Source organism: Telmatherina bonti, assembly GCF_933228915.1.
Source record: "Telmatherina bonti genome assembly, chromosome: 2".
NCBI lineage: Eukaryota > Metazoa > Chordata > Actinopteri > Atheriniformes > Telmatherinidae > Telmatherina > Telmatherina bonti.
The window spans coordinates 20,719,355-20,737,743 of NC_136620.1; the positions used below are offsets into that span (position 1 = coordinate 20,719,355).

Below are 18,389 nucleotides of genomic sequence, written 5' to 3' on the forward strand. Positions count from 1 at the left end.
TACTTTTCCATCTTTGAAACGCCATTACTCTTACTGAATGGTTAATGTGGTGCAACACTATGGACTGATTCAATAATCTGCCCCCCCACCCCCGGCTCCACACACACAGATAGTCATGTTACACGGACACCAACAGCAACCAGTGTTTTTACACACTAGCCAGGACACACGTGCCACACACACACAAACACTAAACAGTTTGCAGAAGCAGCAGAAATGCTGAGTCCAGAGAAATCTGATGAAAAGTTGGCCTTTTTAAAATCGAGAGAAACACAACAGAAAATTTATTCAAGGTCAAAGGCATGAGCATGTTAAACTGTTTACTTTTTTAATGAGGAAATTACTTGTAATACATTCCAGACTATTTGTCTCAGGGTATAAGAGTTTGATTTATTTTCTATAGAGTTATGTAGTTTAAGTGTTTACTCTAGAGCCCTTTCTCACCAGGGGAGTGTGAAGGAACAAAAGAAACTATACAAGCTACACATTACAACTGCTATATTAAAATTCCAACCCATAACCCAAAATACTCCAGAGAACAATAAAAACCTGAGCCACAACATGGAATTAAAGTCAAACCAGCATCAGAAAACCAGGAGCTCAACGTTCCTCTAATTTTTTAGCTGTTTAATATTTTATGGCACAGTGTATTGCTGCATTTACAATCACTAACCAGTTGCTTAACACATTTGAATTTTAATCCAACCTTCAAATTATGCTCGTTTTCTGCTTGACCGACACATTACCCCTCATAATGAGCCATGCTCTTGGTTGCAATTCTAGCCATCTTTCGTCTGTCAAATAGTCCACTGCCAGCAATTTATTTTCACAGCTTGGTAGCACACTCCCAAGAAACTCCATCCTTCACGAGTTTTAGGGATTAAGAACTTATTTCTAACTAAACCGATCTATACTGACAGCTACAGGTGGGTTTCAGGTATGTAGGATCAGATATATATGAACTAAAGAGTGTTTCATGATTTGTTATGGTTTTCATGTTCCACACTGTTACTGTATCAGTTACTATATATTCACAGTCAATAGAGACCTCTAGTGCATTCTTCAAAAAAATGAACACATTACTTTATGATCACATTACATAACATTATTTCTTTTTCTGTTTGGGAAAACAAATAAAAATTAAAAACATAGAAAAAATAGGGAAAGCAGAAATGAAAACTACAAACTCTTTAGTCCACAGTAGTTTGTCCAAAACAGCTCAAACCCTCCCAGTTAGAAACATGAAGCCTGCAGGTGAGAGTTCACCTCTGTCAAGCTAAACAGAGATGCACAGTCTCCCCAGAGAGGGGGTCTACTCCAGTGCCCTACTAAGCAGAGTTGAGCCATGACCTGCTGCAAGGACGACTCACCCTGTGCCTTGGGGGGTTAAAAAAAACAAAAAACTATGGTGACACGGCTGCAAAGCTGGCTGAATGGCAGCTCCACTCACTGCAGGTCAAAGTCCAAATATGTAATCTGATGTTGAAAAGGAGACTGCAAAGTTAGCAAGAAGCTTGACAAGGTAAAACTGTGTAGCCAGGGAAACGCCTCATGAACATTTGATGTTTTTGTACATTTAATAGCAGAGATTCTCACATCAAAACCCTGATAACTTCATGACAAAAGTTAGTCAAAAACATGGCCTATAATGTTTAAAGAGTCTATGTTTGCTCTTTAGCGCGCACACAGACACTGTCTCTGGACTGTGTGTTCTGCCCTTTTGTTTCCTCTTGCCTTTTCCTTGTGTCTTTCCCATGTGGGTGTGGGCATGACTGTCTCTCTGCCCCTGCAGGTTAGCGTAGCACAGCTGCAGCTCATCAGTTCATCCTCTCTGCTGTTTATCTAACCCGGTCCTTCCTTCATTCAGCGCCAGATTGTTGAGATTTTAACAAGTGGTAAATATTGTCTCATACATTTTCAGATTCAAATAGTCTTGTCCACTCTGCCGGAGCTAACATATAATATGCTTCTGTAAATGTCATATGTCAGCTGATCCAGTCAAGTATTCCAGTCAAGAAGGGAAGTTTAAACCTTTTCATGATCGTATCGGCAGGAAGAAATGACCATGTATACACTCATTCTGATGGTTGCTGTGGTGCATGTTGTCTCTGCACATGCCTGAACCACGTGGGGGTTACGTGACGTAGCGAGTTTAAGGGAATACTTAAAAAAACAACAACAGCAGCAACAGAACAGGAGTGTGGCGGATTCTATGTTTTTGTTAGAAACTGAAAGAGTTTAGGATTATTGAGCATTTCTGTGACCAAATGGTTTTAAAAAAATGGTGACACAAGGTCACAAAGTGCTTCACTACAATAAAAACATAGAAAACCTGCAATGTTTGGGGGGAAAAAAAAACCTTGATCTTCTAAACTAGAAGGCATTGTGCATTGCAAATCATATTCGATTCATCAGTCATGTACAACTTATCCAAACACTTGTCAGCTGGAATTTCCGATCAGATTGATATTTATCATGTAGATGCATATTTTTAGCTATTTCAAGCTTTGTCAATAAACTTCATTGTACTTGCAGCTCAAGTATCCCATCTGCTCTCTGGGTCAAGAAACTTGCTACTGCGACACACTCATGCATTTATGAGATCTTGCACACTGTTTTCACATACTTACTCTCATCTTGCATCACTGTCCTTTGTGTAGTTAACATCCCTCTGTCTAATGTTTAATGTTCATGCCTGTAGCGTTCACATTTTTCAAAAAGAAATTAGTTTTTATTCATGGAAAAATGGCAACATGAGTGCTTGATAATGGTGAAAGTCATCTTACATAAAACAAATTAAAGGATGAAAAATGTAAATCTTTTCAGTCAAACAAAAACTTGTGATGGTCCACTGTATGTGAAGCCTGTTTTACTTTCATATCAAAACAATACTCGGACTTTATATACCAATAAATTTCCCAAATAAAACTGCAATAGTGCACTAATTAGATATTATTTACTGGTAATATCTTAATAATGTCTGCCTGTGTGACCTCTGACATCAATATAATCTCTTGTTTATTTACAAAAGCTGAAGGAACATCATGATCTGTTGTTATTGGCCTGCAATACCATGTTTTTACTGAGGTGAGAGTTCAGATAGCGGAAGAGAAACAGAAAGGGAGGTGGAGGGGATGTTGTAGGAGTGAGGGAAAAAGTTTTTTAAAAAAGGACCTGGTAGAACCTGGGGGGAAAAAAAGACCTTGTAGGACATGCAAGGTGCAAAAGTATAGAGGAGGTGGGCCTGCCAATCTCCTGCTGTTTGTTTTTGTTGTAAAAATTTAATTTCAGCACAATTTAATCAGAGTAAGGAAAACACCGGGGACCCTGCTGGTTTCTTTCCTCATTCTTGCTTAGTCTATGTAGCCGTTATCCTTGTTTGAAGAGGCAGGTGGACACAGTCCGCCCACATACAAATGCACACAAGCAAGTCGTTCACATTTTCTGCTAAGCCTCCCTGATGAACAGATGTGAGGTAAAACCTCAAAGGACCATTCATGCATTTATGTTTATGCAGAAAAACAAGAAATAGCACTTCTAAAAAACAGCAATCTATGCCTTAGGATATACACAAAACCTACAGCACACATCCAGAGGATGCCACCTTGCAGACATGTGACAGCTGTGTTGAATCATTATGTCAGTGGGAGTGATAGCAGGAGTGTGATTGGACCTGTGGTTTGGCTTATCTGGCTTTTACAGCCCCAATCCCTGTATCACCACTTGCTTTAAAATGCACATACACACAAAACCTCCAAACACACTTCCTCTAGCTAATGCCTATTGTCAAGGTCACAGCTGAACCCATTTTTCTGAAAACCTTTAAAAACAACACTCTTTTTTTTCAGCAAACTAACATTTCAAAGTAGCAGGATTATTAAACATTTATGCTGCTCAATAATAAGCCAGTGATAAGATCACATATTTTCCTTTACATCACTACTGAGCAGGTCTTAACTCAAAAAAGATGCTTATGAAGAATTTTTTTTTCACCAGAAAAAAAATCAGAGAAAAGCATTTAGTTCAGGTTAGTTAGAAATTTAGGTGCAAAAGTGTGGTTTGAGCTCACACAAAATTGCTCCATATTCCCTCATTAGCAGTGCAGAATATAAAAAACTAAATCTGAAAATAAAAAATTGACTTAAGTTCTGTAAAATATCCAAAACAAGTCATTGCCATCTTAGGAAGCTGGGAAATGCAAGTTGAATTTTTGTACCATTTTGTGACTTTCCCCCACATTCTGAAATAAATACAATGACTTTTTCCTGTCTGAGTTCCTGCACTGTACTTCACCTGCATTCTGTGAGACTCCATGTTTGTTTTCGAAGAAATGAATCCATCATACAACAAAAGAACTCATAGAGAATTGGCTCACAGCAGAAGCTGCATGTTTCTGTATGAAATGCAAAGTAAACTCTGACTTCAAACAAAGACAAGACTAATATCTGCACCTACAGATGGGCTCACATGTGGTAGAGATACCATTATTATATTTATATAATTCCCAAAGGTGTTTACACTCTTGGGAGAAGCAAAGCGTGGATAATGCTGTAATATTTATATGGTAGTGTGAGTGTGTTTACATGCATGTGTTAATATCCCTGGGGATCTTTTGATCCAGTTTCTCCTATTTCCAGTAGCACAGAAAAACACACATTTTTACTACTAATACATCCCCTCTGGTTTTTTCCCTTTCATCATTTCTTCAGGCCTCTCATCACTGAAGTTAGAATCATGATAAGAAATGTGATATTACATGCAACAATAAACATTTATGTATAAAGTTACCATATTAAAAATCATTTTGTTGACCTAATCAAACCTGCTAACTTTCCTGCAGCTCAATGTCTCAGATGTTTCCAGTCTGTAAGTGATAAAAAGTCTGAGTTGGTTCAGTTTCTTACCTCAAGGAAAATAGTTGACTTTTCAAACAGCAAAAAGGCAATTAGTTCCATCGTATGTAACAAGATTAAAAAAAAAACCTCCAATGTTTTGTTTCTGTCTTAAGAAAACCATCTATGGACAAGTATATGTAAAATACTGAACCATATTAAGAACTTCATTTTGTAGTTTTGCCCTCTCTTAACGAGAACTTTAACAAGCAACATCTGACTACACTTGAAGAACCACTTACTCTCACCTCAGCTTGTTAAAACTGTTGGAGACCTCAGCCATTCTGCTTATGTGATAATTTAAATGTTTTGCCTGGTTATAATCCAATAAAACACAGCGGTTTAACACCTGATAATCCAGTAGAAAAATGTCTCTGTGCCACTTTATTATTTCTGATTAACTATGGGCTCCTCATTCACATACAAGCCTCATTGGTATGCAAGGCATGCATAATCTGCATAATAAATAAAATTCTAATGATCCTGATGGGAACAACGGGTGCTGTAGGAGTAAAATGATGAGAAACACAAGTAGTTGCATATGCATATCAACTTGAACATGTATTATATAACTGTAAATGACACTATTATTATATGTTTTAGTATTTTAATTATTATCCAACACTCTTCTTTTCAGTATCACTAAAACATGAAGCAGCATGATTTTACTTCGCTATAAATTAAAATATGTAAATTCACTTTCAGTATTTAAAGATGATCAAATGTAAATTTGGTTTTAAAACAACCAATAAACCTTTGTGCTAAACCTGTAATTCCAGGTTAGTAAATCAGCAACAGCAACATGCCATCAAGTTTGCCATCAATTAGTATCTCAGCACCAAAGTATTTATCCCAAAAATAAAAAAATATATACATGTAGTATGTTTATTGACTAACTGGTGGTTTCCTGTGTGACAGGACCATATTTCATCTCTAAAAGGGTCTAGATGCTATTTAAAGTAACAAAGAAAAATGTGGACTATAATATGGAAAAAAATATCAATTATTTCATTCCACACAAAATTAAAAGATAAATTTAGTCTCTTTTTAATTTCTCATTTTATAACCACATTTTCCTTTTTTTTTTATATATAATCAGATTTTTTTTATTAACCCCTCCTTATACTTAATCGTCTTAATTGTTTGACATTTTTGTTTTTTTCGGATGCCATGTTTTTTAGCACTCACGCACGCAAACACACACACACGCACACACACACGCAGATATATATCATCAGGATGGTGCAGCCAAAACGTGATGCTTTATTTATACAGGATATTTAACTTCATGTTATTCATCTGTGCAGTAACACAGCTGCACGGTGGCTAAATCAACCAGAGATCTGTCATGTGGAAATCATGACATTTGACAGGACATTTCCTGGCTAAAACAACACATCTAAATAGGCTAATTAATTAAGGTAAACATTAAACTAAAGTAAACACGCTGCTTTGTGCAGTTCAGTGTCATTAAAATGTGTGTGTGCTTATCTGACTGCGGTAAGTTTGTTGTGGCGTGTGGTGTAAGTTTGGTACGGAAATACGATACTGCGGTCAACATTACTTCCTTTTTTACATCTCTAACTTCAGATTTTTTAAAAAGTACATTCATAGTTTAAAGAACGGTCCAACACAGGATAAAACTGTGACGTATTAACATGAACGACATGCCTCATTGTCAACATGCTATCTGACTTCACAGGCAAGGTGAGCAGATATTCTAAAATAACTTTACCATTCAGAGACAGTTTGTTGTAAACGTGCTTCTTCCACCATCTCGGTATCTTCTCTCTCAGGCTCAGAGTCGGGTTCAAACATAAATGGTTGAATTCAGAAAGCTGCTGCTGTCAGTTAGCTTGCTATCACTAGCTGTTGTTTTTAGCATCAGACATATATATACATAAACAGAAAGAAAGAAAATTTCTATCTTAATATAAAGTGGTGGCAAATAGATGAGTTTTTTGACCCAATTTAAATGAACTAAGGTTTGGAGCAGATCCCAGGATTTCTGGTAGTTAGTTTCAGGTATTTTGAGCAAAAAAAAAACTAAATGTTCAATCTTCAGAATGGAGAGCAAATTTGACACAAATAATCTTTGAATCTTCAATGGGTTCACCAAACCATCACAAGGCTGACACGGAGACAGGAACCAGGTAAACTTTATCAGGGATTGAGTTTATAATCTTCAAGAATCTATGCACATTCAATACAAGAAGGTCCATTTTTACCATATCTTATATAGATCATCAATGTGGTCAACAGCTAGTTACAAATACCATTCAGGAAAGCAGCCATTAATAACACCACTATTATGTGGAAAAAAAAACTCTATTCTAATTGAGCTCATGCAGTATGAACATGATTCTTAGGAAACCAGAGTTGTGGTGTATAGCTGAATACCAAGGAATTCATGGATCCTCTATCAGGGTCAGAAATCACCATCTCTGCTGGTTTGGATTCATGCATTTCAATAATCCTGAAGAATCTAGCTCCTTACCTTTGGGCCCCTTACATTATTTCTGTTCTCTTTGCCGGTAATTTGACATTAATAAAAAATAATTAATCCCTCAATCACTTACTGTAATACAGAGGCAATTTCTAAAACTTATTTCACCAGCATCTGGTTTGCATAATTTGAGTCATACCACACAGCAGAAAAGTAGCTGTAAAGATTGTAATTGTATGCTATTCTGGTGACATTAGCTTAATAAAACTGAAGTGGATCTTGTGCAACTGCAGTAGTCTGTGCTGCATTGGCTTTGACTGTGAACTTTAAAGTTGAATTTCAAGACAAGCGAGGATCAATAAATACATTTTCCTGACAGAAAACATGCACACTTGCCTTGGTTCATTAAATATTTTGGATAATTACATGCTGCATATTGTGTCTTTACACCAATGAAGAAAAAGAGTGAAAATCCAATAGACCTCTAGATGTTTATTGTAGATGGGAAAGTTGTAGGAATGTTGGAAAGATGAAAGTTGTGCCTTCCAGTGTATTTGATCTTCTTAGATAAGAGCATCCTAAATTAAAACAAACTGTAACATATAAACGTTGCCTTAGAACTCATAACAAAAAGCATCTCACTGCAGATGTGTTATCCCAGATGCTGATGAAATGACCCTTTATTCTGTCTACTCTGCCTATCACTGGCAGTGGTTACATGGAAGAAAATTCAAAGTTACAACTTAATGTTTCCACCAAGTGTGACACTAAAGACGCAGATAAGAAAGGCAGACATGGCTTCACTGGGACATTTTTAAAAAAGAGAAAAGACAAATAAGATTACGCAAAGCCACCCAGATGTATGCTGCTAAGATAAAGACTTGAAAAGGTTTTTGTTTTGTTTTTTTGTTTCTGCTGATTGTAATTTGTGTTATTTGCGTTATTTCCTGATGTGTGCGATAAGGATCTCATTTTAGGCAGTGGCTGTTGAAATGTGGTGCTTAAAACTGCTCTGGGAAAAAGCAAGGTAAATTGTGTCTAGGAGAACTGGATGTTGAGTGCTTTCAGGAACATTTAGGCTAAACCAAGCCTTTTCCTTGGAGGAATAAGAGGAAAATTCTCCACATGCTCATCTTTCAGTCATCGCCTTACCATTGTTTGAAAATGCCACATAGACATACAGTAAAGGTCAGTAGTTTACTTTTAATCAGAAGAAATTGAAAGAGCACAAATACGAGTCTGGGTTCATCACTTTAAATGTCCACAAGTCATAAAAAGACCAAGAGCATATAAAAAAAAGACATCTGTATTGAGAAATGTCCAAGATTGGGTTTAGTGTATATACAGAGTTTGATAATGATTCTTGTGCCACTGTGTTTGATCACAGTATAATACTCTAGGGAATTAAATGTACTTGATGAGGCATGTTTGTAACCTTGTTAACAGTTTGTATGATGTATTCTTAGGTGCTTCCATACATGTAAACAAAAACAGCCCCATTTTCTGCTTTATATCTCCATAGCACCACCTACAGCCTCAGACAGCCCAGGTCATACAGGCTACAGTTACATGATGTTTTTTAATTCAGAATTAACTATTAAGAATGAAATAATTCCGAATAAAAGCGTTCTCCTTTGTGTTTGCGTGAAAATAGTCATTTTGAATTGAGGTTTACATGGAAAACACATTTTATTCTCCTTTACTTCTTTCTAAAGAAGAAAATTATATTTGAAATTAGGTAAGAAAGTATTCAAAAATGAAAAACTGTGATTTATAAAAAGAATAATCAAAGCATGCAAAAAGAAATATAAACTGTATAAGATTTTTGTACATAATCGGGCACCCAATGGTGAGATAAAATATAATATATATAAAAACAAATTATATATAACAAACATAAGAAAACGCACACAAATGAGACGTCTCTGAATCCAGTTCATTAATTGTTAAAATACTGGTTTTCCTGTGTGTCCCAGCTGGGTTGCAGCACTGCACCTCAGTTGGAGAGGGGGAGTCCAGTGATTCCAGCTTGTGCCCCCCAGGAGGCGCGTCCTCGCAGAGGACACAATAATTGCCACCAAGGAGGAGGTGCAGGAGTTGGTGAGAAATAGATACCACCCTAACAGAAATTACACTAAAAGATAAACTTGTGAATAAATCCAAATTCTCTACCTCTGATGTGTTGCTTCACTTCTAGATGTTGCAAAAAGCAGCAGTTTGGTTCCAACATGAGGACGAGTTTGAGATCCTCTCAGCTGAACGTGACACGTAACCATTTAGTGCCATATTATGTCACGTCTCCTCCATCTTGCACACCTTTGCAGTTGTACAACAGGTTTCCTCTTTGAGGCACCTCCGCCGGCACTTCATCAGCCCGATGGCCGCTACACAACTGGCTGTGGCGCACATAGTTCTGTTGCTCTGCGCTCTGGGTTGGGAAAATGAGTGATCAGTACTGACCTGTCATTCATTTCCCTTTGGAAGGTGCCGGGCTCGACTCCAGTCTTCCGTGCACCATGTTCATCAGCAGGGACAGATAAGACACTGTGCACCTTTACATATTTGGGTGCATTTTATATCCAACCATCACTTGATGTTCTATACATCTGCAGGTCGGGGAAACACCATGATCATAGCCTAATGATGAGCGACCACGTCATTTCAAATGAAATTATTCATTTAGAACTTTATTAGTATGGCAGCTTCTGTACAACTTATTAATTGTGTGAAATGGCTTTTATAACCTGTCAAACTGCTTCATTTTAAAACATTTTAGTGGTTGACTTTTTACGTGGTGGAGTAATAATATCAAATACGCATTTTCTCAATTTAATTTACAGTTAATGTACAACATTGTTTGTGAAAGTTTATATTTGTTTTGAACAAATGTCTTACATTTCACACAATTTCTTTGGGGGGTTTTTTTCTGCCTTTGGTGTCGCCGTTTCCCGTTTCTCCAGATTTTGTGCGTACACCAGAGTCAGAGTTGGTGTGAAGGTAGGGACATTTTACCGCCAAGCCGTGTTTTTAGCAATCCCAAAAGTTGACTATTATTTGCGTACGCCGGGTTTTGTATGCGTGACAGCTTTAATAATGAGGCCCCTGGTGAGAGTGGGGGTTAACTTATAGAAGTCAACTCAACTTATTTTTTATCATTATTTAAAATGTGCTTTAAAGGGCAGATTACATAAGATTTATATTCTACCTGTGCCTTTTTGTTCATGTAAAACAGTGTAAATTCGAAATGAACATAAAAAGAAATTAAATGAACAATTAAATAAATTAAAATTATGCTTTAGATGTTGGGGTTGGTAAGTGTTATGACTGGATAAGGGTGTGATACTTGTGTCTGCTGGAAAAAAAAAATCCACTACCTGTTTCTTTTCCTTTCGGCTACAACAGACCAGATCATAAATACTTTTTTTTGCTTTGATTTTGAAGCACTGGCTCCACACGAGCATAATACTTCTTACTATACTACTACGACTTCCCTTCTTTCAGCAAGGAAAATACAGTCAAATACAGGAGAAGGGAGGCAGAGAATATGTTCGTCATTGCAACAGAATGAAGGAAAGAGCGTTGCAGATTGACCAGATTTAACTTAAAGCAGAATGAATGTGTGCACCTGGAGGTCATGCAGACTCCAAACTGATCTAAATTGGCTGCAGTCCATCAGACTTATACACACTTAATATACAAAAAAATTAAATAAATCAAGAAAATAATTTATCTTCTATAAATTACTACATCAATGCAGTCAATGCAATCAAGTTTATATGTGTTGTAAAGCAGAACATAAGCATGCTTGGTGTTCCTAGTTCTGTGTCCCTCGTATCTCAGTGGTTAGAAGGGTGTGATGAGGAGGTAAAGACATCTATAACATAAGATCATGGTGTACAATCAGAGCTGACCTACATTTCTTTAGGTCATTCATTTTGTCCTATAACCTACAAGTCAAATCTTACACTTACAGCCATTTGTTTAAATTTTGTCAGTAATTTTTTTTCCCCGTTTTCAAAAGGGTGCTTAAGACTATCCAATATTTATATCATAATTACTGTTTACAAGTAATATTTTTCATGACCTCCAGTGTGTATAGCACAAACAGAAAATGTACATAGCTAAGTCAGCATTTAAAAACACTTTGTATTTTTTTCCAATAATCACTCCTGCAATTGTACAAAGCTTGAAAACAATGTTAATGACACAATACAGGACAATATCTATAAATATCGGTCTTTTTATGTTGTAGGTTTTGACAACGCCAAGGGTTAAAGTGCTCCTTTAATATAGGCAGGAAGGATGATGATTCAACTCTATGGATGATCCAACAGAAAAAGTCATTTTTTCTGTCTGACTGACTACTGCCAGTGTGATTTACCATTACAATACCCCAGAGGATTGAGAAGACGCAGTCCTTCTCGTTATGGACTGGTTTTACTGTGAACCTGTTTCAGTCAAACACACAGTGCTTGGAGGCAACCAAACAGCTGAATCACTGCTGAATACAAAACAGGCTGGCCAAAGAGAAGAGACTCTGTCCAGCAAAGACACAGACAGATTCGTTACTTAACATATCCCAGTGTCTATGCATGCAGACAAGTGTCTTTGCATCCACAGAACACGGATACATAAACAGTTCTCCATTTCATACCACTAATGCAATTGTCATCTATGTCTACAGTCTGACATAAGATCAACTAATCAAAGTCCACATTTAAAATCTCTGCTAAAGTAAACTATAAATATGAACATATAAACATCAAAATATCAACAAACCTTAAGTAAATGTATGAACATTATTACATAATACAAAATACCATGGGATAACTTTGTTTTGCCTGCCTGAGACCCTGTACTGGAATCAGCGGATAGAAAATGGATGGATGTTTGTTTTTGTTTAATTTCTTATGCTACACCCCTTTTCTTCCTCCCAAACCTTGCAATAGCAGTGCACAAGTCTTTGTGTGCTGTCTTAACTGGCTGCACCTTAAGGCATGGCTGAAGACATCCTTTAAAATAGTTGTATTGGGAGTTCAACATTTTGGTTTCTAAAGTTCACCAGCTTATATGTGCACCATATTGCATAGATTTAAAGTTATACATTTTAAGCATGTATCGTCTTCATCCAATCACCTCTATCTTACACTTCACTGTATAATCAACCCATAACTCAGGTGACAACACTGTATATAAGACATTCAAGCCCACGTCTTAGACAGATTTTCAAGCTTTCACGTACTACTCTGAGTATACAATCATCCCCAAATTTTTCCATTCCCTTTCATTAATGAAAAGGCTGAATTCATAACAGTCACTTGAATAATTGGAGACTAAAAAAAAAGGAAAAACTAAAAATTTTCTAAATTAAAATTTAGTGATATGAGACTTTTTTTTTTTTTTCATTTAATTGAATTGAAAAACAAAAACAAAACAAACAAACAAATCAGTCCTAGATAAATTAGAGCACTTTTCTGATGAAGAGTGGGACAAAATACCTGTCAACAGGTGCAGAAGTCTGACTGAGAGGAACAGAAACCACCTGACTATAGTGGAAAAATCAAGGACTGTTCAACAAAATATTAGTTTATGAGAAATGAAATATATATGATCTTATTTGTTTGCTTTTTATTTCTATTGAACCATGAATAGAAAATCATGTAATGATTTTTATTAAATTTTTATTTATTATTACTTTCTCCCTTCTTGATTGGGAGGATATGAACAAATTTGAGGACGACTGTACGTGTCTATTCATGATGGTAACAACAGATGTAATATTCTGCAAACTGAAACATAAGCCATAATGTTTACACCACACTAGTTATCCCTACTGAAACCAAAAGATATTACACAGTGCTGTTGTGGTGTAAGAAAGTATTTTGACTTAACTCTAAGCTCCTCACTTTCATAGAATTTCATCTCTGGGACTCTGAACCCATCATCACAGTAGAAATATATGTATTGTAGGGGTAATACGCATAATTTTCCTGTATACTCACATTGCATTGTTTCTTGGTTGATGAATTTGTCTCTCTTAGTTTGCAATAAACATGTGAGTGGGGTAAACTTTTAAATAAACAGTTTGTTAACCTGTAGCTATAGCAGATATAGCTCAACATGATGCGTCAAACAAAACACCAAAAAGAAACCTACATTTTTACATTGAGAGTAAAACCTATTTACATTAGAGACCTGATTATCTTGAAGGCAAGTTAATAACCATATTCCACATTACTTCTAACTTAGCCTGCAGCACTGAGACACTTGTTATCTTAATGGTCTCTGCACTCATTTTATTCATTTCTAATTAGTTCATTTATCTTTATTTATCTAATCTGTTCAGTTTTGATCTTCTAAGAGTTTACCAGGACACAGAGGGGAATCTGATTAAACGCTGAACTGACAACACAAAAAAAGAAAAAAGACTGTCATCTAATCAAGTTTAACCCTTCGAGGACTTAGTGGCAAGCATTCCTTTTTAATGTCTTTAAAAGCAAATTAAAAAACTCACTTCATTTTTATCTTGTGGTGAAAATTATTAATGTAAAATAAAGACAACATTAATTAGATAAATCTCTTCGTTAAATAATTGACTACGTCTCCAGATACAGAAACAACAACCCTCCATCTACAGACATTCAAGCTGACAGGATTAAATACCTCAAGAGAGCTTCACGCATTGCAGGGGAAACGCACAAAGAACAAAGTGTTTCCAGTGTCAAACATGAAATCTTCTTGTTCTCTGGTGTCAGCAGTGGCAGTCTCATAATACACTCAGTGCTGCTGATTAACATAATCATCCCAATATTTCCATATTCATGCAACTTTAAAATTACATCTGAGGATTTAATTGTACAATGCCTTAAAGACCTCTGAAGTGGAGCACAAATCTTATAAATGGTACTACCTCATCTCAGGTTGAGATTATCTGTAAACTAACAACAGAATGTAACAGGGATGTAACATGTATGTAATGTAATAATTTTGCATTTTTAATGGGAAGTACATGTGAGCTTTAGCTGGCGGCAGTTAAAACTGGTTCTGAAAAGCGAGGCTAGCCATCGACCTCATCTTCCTGCAGGGATTAAAGAAGTTACAGTCCGGAAGGACTAGTTCTGAGAATGTGCTTTAATCGCCGACAATCATCCAAGTTTTAGTCACCAGGAGGATAATTAAATTGGAATGTGAAGAACTCAATAATAATAATGTTTTATTAGGTAGCGATCTGACATTAACCGGAGCTAGCTTGATATGAAGAAAGACACAGCCATTCTGGGCTGCTCGACCCAGTGAAGGAAGGTTCTGGAGGTTCATTCCAAATCAGATGTGAGGCCAGGCGAGTGATGCCACACATGCTGATCCTGCGATATAGGTAAAATACACCAGAGGGACCTCTCCAGGAAACACCAAGACATAAAGCATTGACAATTTGACCCACATCTGTGACGTATTTGGATACCCTGCTGAGTAGGTTCACAGCAGCCCCTGAAACTTCACAGACACATATCCTCGTGTTCCCCATCTCCTCTGCGACTCCTACAGGGAGGGAGGTATGGCAACCATCAGAGTCTGGCATCACTTCCAGGACTGGAGGAAAGGAAGTCCCATGGCTGTTCAGATTTTGTCAAAGAAAACAGCTAACACCAGGGATGTAATGCTCAACAGGACTGTGCAATCATAAACCAGCAGAGAATTGGCATTTTGCAAGAAAACACATACAGAGGACAACGGCAAACAAGACTGGTCTGTGAACACAGGCAAGCTGAAACCACTGCTGCCTCAACAGGTGGAAACCATGCTCCTGTTTCTGTGAGGGTGATGCTGCTCCGTCCTGCATTTGGAAATGCCCACAACACAAAGTCACAAAGCTTTGCCCTCAGCTCTACCTGATTCTTTCATTTCCAGCCACCATATTTGATTTAGAATAAATGATGTGAACACTCAAGCAGAGTCTTCACACTATCTTGAAAATTCAAACTATTTTCGAGGAGGAAATGAAAATATCTGCTTTTAGAAATTCAATTAGGTTCTTTTCCTTTTTTTAAACTTTAGGTGTGTTTGGGGGGAAACTACAATCCAATTTAGCATGTAACCTGCTTGGCTTGGTGCCAAACTCATGGTTTTAAGAATAAAATCAAAATAGTCTAAGAAAATGGGGGTAATGACTTTTTAGTTAATAATTTGGGGATAAAACAGCTTCTGTCATCCATGTTCTTGTCTAGCAGCAGAAGGTAATCCACTTTTTTTAATGATCTGACCAGATGAAAGCAGACGAAAGTGCTGAGCATGCTACTAAAACTTGCGTACATTTTCTGTCAAGCTGTCTTAATCATATGTTTACATTCAGCTAGGAAAAAATGTGTGTGTGTTTACGGTAAAGCTTTGCTTTGCCAGGCACAGCCACTACTGGCATGACTTGCAGTGTGCACATCTACTTTATGTTTCTTACATCACATTACATCCTCATAAAACTGACAAACAATACCACACACAGCCTGTGCTCTGTGTTAATAGGAAGGGAACTGAGCTTTCCTAAGAAACAAAGAAGCTACTGAGTTGGAATCCACTTCATGTTTGTCAAGCACAGCGTAGAAAACAGCCAGCAGGCCAGCACCATACAGAAAGTTGATATGGGATCAAACCAACATTTCCTCAGAAGTTGGTGCTTATCTCTAATGTTTTTTTTTTTTAAATCTGCTCTACTTCTCTCCTTACCTTGCCCCGCAAGTGAGATCCCATGTGGAGAATTCATGGTCATCGCTGTCAGTGATCACCTTTGTAGTTCTTGACCAGATGGCGTGACGTTTAATGGGAACCAGCTCATGACCAGCCTCCCTGACCAGGTCGCGACTACAGCAGGTCCCCATCCTTTCACAGCAGAACAACTCTGAGAACTGATCAGGCTCTTAGCTGCTCACTGTCATGTATTAAGCACTCTTGAAATGTCCTCCACATCTCAAATTTACACTACAATATCCTGCCACTTCTGTTTACGCCACAGTTTTCACTTAAAGCATCACAAAAGCGCACGTTAAAGTCACAGATTCTCCTCTGTCTATTGCTCAGTCCAAGCCGGTGTCATCCTTCCTCTGCTTGTCATCTTACAGTCTCAGACCTCCCCACTCCTCACATGATACCCGTATCTCCAATTTGCATTACTAATGTTTTGGTTGATTGGCCCAGGCAGCTTCCCCCTCCTCCTTGTTCTGACAGAAATGTTACTGTCTCCCACCACTGGCCAGACTTGAAGGGCCACAACATTGTATCAACCATCTTGTTGTTTCTCTCACTCGTTGTTTTTTCCTTCAATCCCTCCTTTGTGTGCCCTCCTTTGCTCAGCACGGAGCACAGATGGAGGCCACACATTTTCCAATCCCAAGCTTTTCTAGCTGTCCACAGACAACAGTCTTGTAGCAAGGAACAAGGCATGTTGGTCCCACACTGTTGCCATGTGTGGGTTTGTCAAGTGGAGAAATTCAACAAACTGTCTCCATGTTTCCAACTGTGGGCTCTACATTTCATGCATTCTTTCCATATCTGACATTAAATAACATCCCATGTGCTTCTTAATAGCATGTAAACCCGTTTGATATGTATTGTAATCTGTAAGACAAATGGAAACTTTTTGAATAACAACAGCAAAAGTGTAACAGTTGAAGTTACTTAGTTTCAGATGTACCACTAGGCTGAGCTATTTGTAAGCTAATGTCATTAAGAAAAGTACATTTGCGATTTATTTTACATAATTATTTTTGTATTCCTAGCATTTCAGTAATCTTTATAGGGTCATACATTTAATAATATGGTACATTTAAGAGAAATTTTGTTTGTCAAACTATTAAGATAAGTGTAAGGTCATGTAAAGGTCACTTCCTGTGTAGCGCTAAGCAGTGAAAACAGCAGAAGCCGACAGACCCGACATCGTGCTCGTTAAGAGAGTTTTGAAGCTAAATAAGTATTTTCTACAAGCACCGGTTTGTTCACTAGCAGGCCAAAGTGGTATGTTTTACTTTATTGTTTGTATATTGTATAATTTATGTCATTTAAAAGCCTATGTTAATTTTATGTACATCATTTGTGTGTCACCAGTTCTACGGTGTGCCTGTGGTGTAAGAGAAAAGACTGCGGTAAACATCAGTTGAAAAGAACTCTCGTGCCTCCTGTTGTTTGTGTGCAACCCGGCATAAAAAGGATTGGGCTGAGATTTATACTCTTTGCGATTGCATAAAGATACTTATTACAATTGTTTAGGTCAATTCTAATTTCTGCTTTACCTGTTTGTCTTTATTTCCTTAAAGCATCCTTGGTTTTTCTTTTGCAACCCAAGAAAATGACTTCTGTAATTGCTTTTTATTGAGTGTTTAACTGCATTCATAATACATTTTGACAACAAGTAACCATAATGGGGCTTGCATTAAATAAATCAAACAATGATATCAGCAAAGGCTTGTGGTTACAATCATCAAACCTGCTACAAGTATTGGAAATGACAGCAAATTCATTTAAGGCTAAGTTGAAAGTCAGAATAGATTAGGAGTGAGAGTTTTACGCTCTTTAAAATGAAAAAGGGTTTATACAAAAGAAAGAAAAGAAATAATGTGCATTTTAAGCTTTCTCAATATGCAGGATGCTTGATGGAGTTCTCCTTCAGAGACACAGCAGCTATGCTCAGCAATCTACATTTTTATGACAGGGTTGACATTTGAAAAAATGTGTGGGAAACCTCTCTGTGAATGGATGGGTGGCATTTATATGAAGTACAACTTGTCAGAGAAATTTGACTTTCACAACTAGTTGAGGCCTTCTGTGTGTCTGTTTATAGCATGATTAAAAAAGAAACAACAAAATCATACTTTCTCAATTAGTGCTGGTTGTTTAATTATAAAAAGATAGTAAAATTGGATTATTTTGAGTATTTCAAAAGGGAATGTCATTTTTTTTAAAGTTTTACCATGATGAAAACTTCAAATATCAAAAACCTATTCAAACTTAAAAAAAGGACACTAGGCTCTCAAAATACTATTATCAAAATGCTTAAATAAGGCAAC

At 37.0% G+C, this 18,389-nt stretch overlaps 1 protein-coding gene across 2 annotated transcripts in view; it reads right to left on the reverse strand.

Moving 5' to 3' along the window:
* LOC306765006 (pleckstrin homology domain-containing family A member 7-like) overlaps window positions 1-16,385 on the reverse strand; it is a 120,605-nt gene extending 104,220 nt beyond the window's left edge. For both annotated transcript variants that reach the window (XM_079252326.1, XM_079252325.1), the window contains exon 1: window positions 16,057-16,385. In XM_079252326.1, coding sequence (XP_079108452.1) covers window positions 16,057-16,208 — 152 coding nt within the window. In that variant the 5' untranslated portion in view covers window positions 16,209-16,385. The remainder of the gene's footprint in view (window positions 1-16,056) is intronic.
* Window positions 16,386-18,389: the final 2,004 nt, after the last annotated feature.